This window comes from Musa acuminata, chromosome BXJ1-8 (assembly GCF_036884655.1).
Source record: "Musa acuminata AAA Group cultivar baxijiao chromosome BXJ1-8, Cavendish_Baxijiao_AAA, whole genome shotgun sequence".
Lineage (NCBI taxonomy): Eukaryota > Viridiplantae > Streptophyta > Magnoliopsida > Zingiberales > Musaceae > Musa > Musa acuminata.
In genome coordinates this window covers 23272628-23278627 of record NC_088334.1, presented here as the reverse complement: position 1 = coordinate 23278627, position 6000 = coordinate 23272628, and the positions used below count along the sequence as shown (strand labels likewise).

Below are 6000 nucleotides of genomic sequence, written 5' to 3'. Positions count from 1 at the left end.
AAGATAAAAGAAAAGGAGGGATGTTCATGCGATGGTTGATGCCCTAGTGAGGGAAAAGAAAAGAAACGTGCTCAAAATCATCGCTTATCGATAATACCTACAAAATCTTTTGCACCTCAAATTCATGACAATCGGTCACCGTTGTCTCCTTTTGTTGCGGCATGACGGATGCAGGAAAAGAAATTCAAATCACAAGAAAAGCAGCCGCGAGGAACGAGCAATTACGAATTCTATAGAATGATGCAAACGAAAAATATCGATTCTTCGATCAGGTCAGCTAAGAAAGGAAATATCCACACACACACACACACACAAAAAGGACATTGTATTGAAAATGAAGGAGAGGGAGGACAGAGACAAAAGAGCTTACCTCTCCGCATCTTCTTCTGAGGAAGAGAGAGAGAGAGAGAGAGAGAAAGAGAGAGGAAGCCGTCGAAAGAGGGAGAAGAAGATGGGAAAAGAAAAACAAACCGGCACCGTGCGATAAATATACGATACGATTCCAGAGCGAGGCACCGTCCCCAACGCGGAGTGGAGTAGTCAAGACCGGTAGTTGGCCTGCTTCGTGATTCGACCAAGTAGCGGGGCCGGCTGCCCCACTACAAGGAAAAAAGCAGGTAGGGAAACGAGTAGGGCAAAACAAGTGGTGATTAATAAGTGAACCTAATTTCAAGTCAGTCAACCATGCACAAACCCTACCGGCCACGGCGGTGGACAAAGAAAGACAGGGATGGCGAGCCGCCGCCATGGTGGTGGTTGGCCTGTCGCTGTGGGTTGTTTCGTAAAACGTAGGTGTACGCTTTTGGCATTAGCTGGAGACAGGAACAGGGGTTGTCGGTGTTAGCGTCACGAGATAATTTGATCTCTCTCCTCACAGCAATCTGATAGCTTGTGCCATGATGTTTCTTTGATAATACATATTTCTATACGTTCTTTTAGATTAAGGATTCAAGCATTCTTTCTTCCTAGGATCGATGCTCTGAAACCTACACAATCATCATCATCTATGATCTATCATCTATCATCTATCATCTATCATCTATTTAGGGACTCGTTTTAAGGTCCTTTACTGATTATGGCTTGCTACATGTCTCGGCCACCTGACGGGATCTCATCATCACATAAGAGCAGCATCTGCACCACCGAATCCATGGTTGGCCTTCGATTCCTCTCCTCTTCCACGCAAGCGAACGCGATCTCCATCATCACCATGGCCTGCCTCCAATTTACCTCCCCCTCCAGTCTGTGATCTACGAACTCGCCGATCCATGCCTCTTCTCCGCTCTCCAGCTCCGCCTTGAGCGTCATGATTGTCCTCCGCAGCACCAGGCTCACCTCTTCTTCCACCCCGTCCGCCACCCAGTTGGAGACTGTCTCCCCCTTCACCAGCTCCAGGAGCACCACCCCGTAGCTGTACACATCCACCTTCCCGTTGATGGGAAGGCTCGACGCCCACTCCGGCGCGATGTACCCCCTCGTCCCTCGAATCCTCGATGGGTTGGAGCATGCGCCGCCTCTGTTCAACAGCTTCGCCAGCCCGAAGTCTGCGATCTTTGGCTCCCAATCCTGGTCCAACAGGATGTTCTCCGGCTTCACGTCGCAGTGGATGACCCACTCGAGGCACTCATGGTGCAGATACGCCAATCCTTTGGCCACGCCCACTCCGATCTGGTACCTCTCGCTCCACCGTAGTAGTCTACCGGCGGCGCCACAGCCGAACAAAGCCTTGTCCAGGGAACCATTCTCGACGAACTCGGAGACCAAGAGCCTGTGCGAGCGTTCAGAGCAGAAGCCGAACATCCTGACCAAGTTCTTGTGGTATATCCTCCCGATCAGATTCAACTCGGCCTTGAACTCCTCCTCTCCTTCAATCACGTCCTCCAACTTCTTCACCGCCACCACCCGCTCGTCGTCCAAGGCCGCCTTGTAGACGGCTCCGTAACCTCCCCTTCCGACAACATCCTTGAAGTCCCTCGTGGCTCTTTTCAGCTCTGCGTACGTGAACCTCCGGAACTGGCTCGATATCGCCTGGTATGCCTCGTCCGTTGAGCTCGGCTTCTTCTCCCTCCTGAAGATGAACCACCAACCAGATGCGATGAAGAGAGCCTCTACCGCGAAGAACGCCGAGACGAACCCGTAGAAGTACTCCCACTTGGTCTTTCCTCCCGCTTTACGACGCAACTCGGATTGACCCGCCAATGGTTGCACCTTGGTGCCATTGCAAACAGGTTCCTCAGCCGCCGCTGGTATCACAGGGTATTGCGAGTGTTCTCCTACGTTTCTCGTGAGTTTCATGTAGATGGTGTTGCCGGTGCTCTGAGATGATCTGCCATTGAAGAGGGTGGTCTTGGGATAGCACTCTCCTGTTCCCTGCTTATACCCGAAAGCTTCACATGAGCAGTCCTCGCTGCAGATCTTCCTGCACTCCCCGAACGAAAGACCACTGGTGTAGTTGAGATCGAACCCCCAGAAATCCGTATAGGGAAGCCTCAAGAACCGATTCTGGTGAGGATGGCAGCTGATGTTGTGCTTGCGCCTGCAACCTTTGGTCCAGTCGCTTGGGTCGTTCACCTCGAAACCGGGTGGGCAGGTACACCCCACCCTGGCGGAGTAGACGCAGAGCCCGTTTCGGCCGCAGGTGCCATGCACGTCGCAGGGCTGCAGAACCGCCTGCCAGGATACCACCGACCAAGTCCTGGTTTGCTTGCTTAGGCTGTAGAGTCGAAGGTTGCCGTCGAAGTCCAGAGTTAGCCTCCTTGTGATCCCATGGCCGTAGTCAGATGCATTGAACTCCAGTTGATCGCTGGCGTAGAAATGCCCCATCTCATCAAGAACACCATACCTGGTGCTGTTGTAGCTGGTTCGACCGTTCACCCACACATTGTACATGGGATTAGGCCAGTAGATGCTGGAAAAGTCGGGCCCGTCGTAGATGAGGCGGAGGACGTTGTCCGTGTCGAAGTAGAACCTGTAGTAGCCAGACGAAAGCAAACCCGAAGCGGACGCGGAGACCAGCGGCGTGCTCTTGGTGATGGGTTGCATGGGGAGGAGAGTGTCGGTGGGGGAATCAAAGCTTTGCCACAGAGTTGTGTTGTCGGCATCGACCACCACAAGATTGCCGGTGTTCAGCAGCAGCGCGCGGTCAGCGGAGCCGGAGCTGGTGTTGCTGCTCCACACCAGCGTGCCGTCGAAGTCCGTCAGCGCCAGGCGCCCGCTCCTTTGCAACGTGATCCTCGAGCCGCGCCCGTTCACGAGCTGGTCGCGGTTCGCAGTCCAGGCGACGGTGGCGTTGGCGGAGTTGGCGAACCAGATGGAGAAGGCGTAGGCGTTGGAGCCAGCCTTGTAGAAGCCGCAGGCGAAGGACTCGTCCTGCGAGACGAGGATGTCGGTGTCGTCCTCCACGGAGAGCGATGAGCCTCTGGTGAGAGAATCCCGGCGAAGGGCCGAACAAAATGGAGGAAGCGTGGAGACGACGACCAAAAGAGCAGCGACGCTGCAGGGACGAGAGAGCCTCTTCATACTGCACAAGTCGAAGATTTGCCTTCCCTACGTTTCTCTTTCTCTTTCCTCCCTTCCATCAAGAGTTTATTCTATGGTGTATGCATCATATACGTCGTCTTCTGATGTGATGAACCAACGATCGTTTGGAAAACATCAAGTTTAGATGACGATCGATGATCACTAAACGTCAGCCATAAAGACCGCAGAACGTGAGTTGACTTGGACTTGACCCTTTGCTAGTATTGTCGACTTGCACGCCAACCGATAAAATATATGAGGTCGAAAATGGGGGCTAAGAATAATCAATCCCCCGTTGTGAAGGTTTATAAGACCGACTTCCAACAAATCAGATTGATATCAGATCAAGTCTGCGTGATAGTAATAGATCTTATGATCATTTATTACTAATAAAAGGGAGATGAGCCTCACAAGAATAAGGAAGGGGAGAGTTATTAACTGTAAAAGAAAAAAGAAAAATGTTGAGAAGATGTTCATATATAAAATAAGGATCCGAAAAGATGATTTAGTCTCGTATTGTCACAAATATTGAATTGATCCATAACTAAATGATGACAAGTTTAGTTCAGAATTGTCTCTCAATTTAAAATTCTCTATTCGTAAGTTGGAGCCACCATAGAATCACAACAGTCAATCGATTTAAGATTCAGAACAAGATGTACCGCCAAAGTTTTTGATTCGCTGGAAGAAGAACAACACATTCAATTAGAAATTATCTTCAATCGACAAAGCAAATCATGTGATTTCTTTGGTATAATCAATAAACCTAATCCAAGTTTTATAATTCACAAGAATACATTATCAGTTAATCATCATCCGACACATTATCGTTACATAGAATCCTCGTTGGGAATAAAAAATTTAAGTTACTTTTTACTTGCACACGTAGATAAGAGTCCAAAAGCAATTTCAAGACAAGCAGTTCAAGGCTATATTGTTATACACGTAGACAAGAGGTCAAAAAGGAACTATTAAAAACAATCTTCCTATAAAATATTTTATTAAAATAGTCTATCCCATTGGGATCAGCTATAAATGTCACATCCTGGATTTTTTTTTTTTATATTTTCACACAGGCCAAATAAATAAACATCATTTTATTCATCATATATAACCATTTATTACAATTCATTTATTCATCAAATTACAAATAGAAAAGTTAACTTCAAGAGTCATCCTAGAGGCTCTACCTAGCGGTAGAGGAAGGTCCGCTCTCCACTGGAATCTGATTTAGTACAAGAGGGAGGCTGCTCTGAAAATCAAAAACAAAAAAAAATTCAGCAACGCTGAGTAGGAACCCCAAAAGTCAAATCAAGATGAATACATGATCAAAATTCAATCAATCATCCCATTGGCGTATATCAAGTACCCGAAGGAGCACTCCCCCAACAGCGGATGGAGAGGCTTTATCCTACGGGATGAGTTTGTGTTCTCCCAACAGCGAATGGAGGCAAACTCATATCACACTCCTAACAGCAGATGGAGTGGTGTCCCACACCCGCCAAAGTGGGGACACGTTCCTCCCAACAGCGGATGGAGGAACCGTCCAGCCGTCACGTCTGATGGCCCGCTAATCCCCGAAGGGAATCGCCCTACCTGCTCTCGGTAGGAATATAATCTCACACTGGTCATATCCATTTCGGGATGAAATAACATATTTAAAACATCTCTTTCAAAAATCATCAATATCAAATAATATAAATTAACTCTCAATTGACTTGAACTCTAGTTTAATCGATTCAATTGAACTCGATTTACTAGAGCCTAACTGAACTGATCTCTAATCCTTATTTAACTGGTCTGGAACCACCTTAGACTAGTATAATTTAGACTAGATTAAGTTCAATTTAGGTTAAACTAACTTGAATAAGTCAATCAATTCGGAATCACCCTGAATTGATCAAGACTAATCAAGTTTAGTTTAATTCAATCAATATTTGGGCTCAAGTTCAATAATAATATTGGGCTAGATTGAGCTAGTCCATCTACTGGTCATGTGCATTATATATGATTGAACATGCATTACATAAAACTGGCCCAGCCCTGGCCCATGGACTAGTCATAGCATATACCCATTAACAACATAAATGAAAACATAATAATGCATTAAAAGATAGATGAGGAGAAAAGCTTTAATACAAAGTAATAACATTCTCAATTTGACTAGAAATCATAAGACATTAAAAGAAGGACTAGGAGATAAGTTTTAACACAAGGAAATAGCTTTCTAAATTCAAATAAAAATCATGTTTTCAACACATAAAATTTCAACATATTTTAGTCATATTTTAAATCATTCAGAATAATATATTTTAACTTTCGGATCAAAGAATATCAAAAAGGGATTTTAGATAACATATTCTAGTCTAACAAGATTTTGATCCAAATAAGATTAAAGATAAACTGTAATACAGAAAATATATCATATAAAACATATACCTTTTTAACATATTTAATTCTACAATAAAAACCTTAATCATG

General features: G+C 45.9%; 1 protein-coding gene across 1 annotated transcript; it reads right to left on the bottom strand.

Annotated features, from left to right (window-relative positions):
• Positions 1-902: 902 nt before the first annotated feature.
• LOC135587682 (putative receptor protein kinase ZmPK1) lies at positions 903-3555 on the bottom strand. The gene has a single exon (XM_065079348.1). The coding sequence runs from the start codon at positions 3517-3519 to the stop codon at positions 1084-1086; it is 2436 nt and encodes an 811-aa protein (XP_064935420.1). The 5' UTR covers positions 3520-3555; the 3' UTR covers positions 903-1083.
• Positions 3556-6000: the final 2445 nt, after the last annotated feature.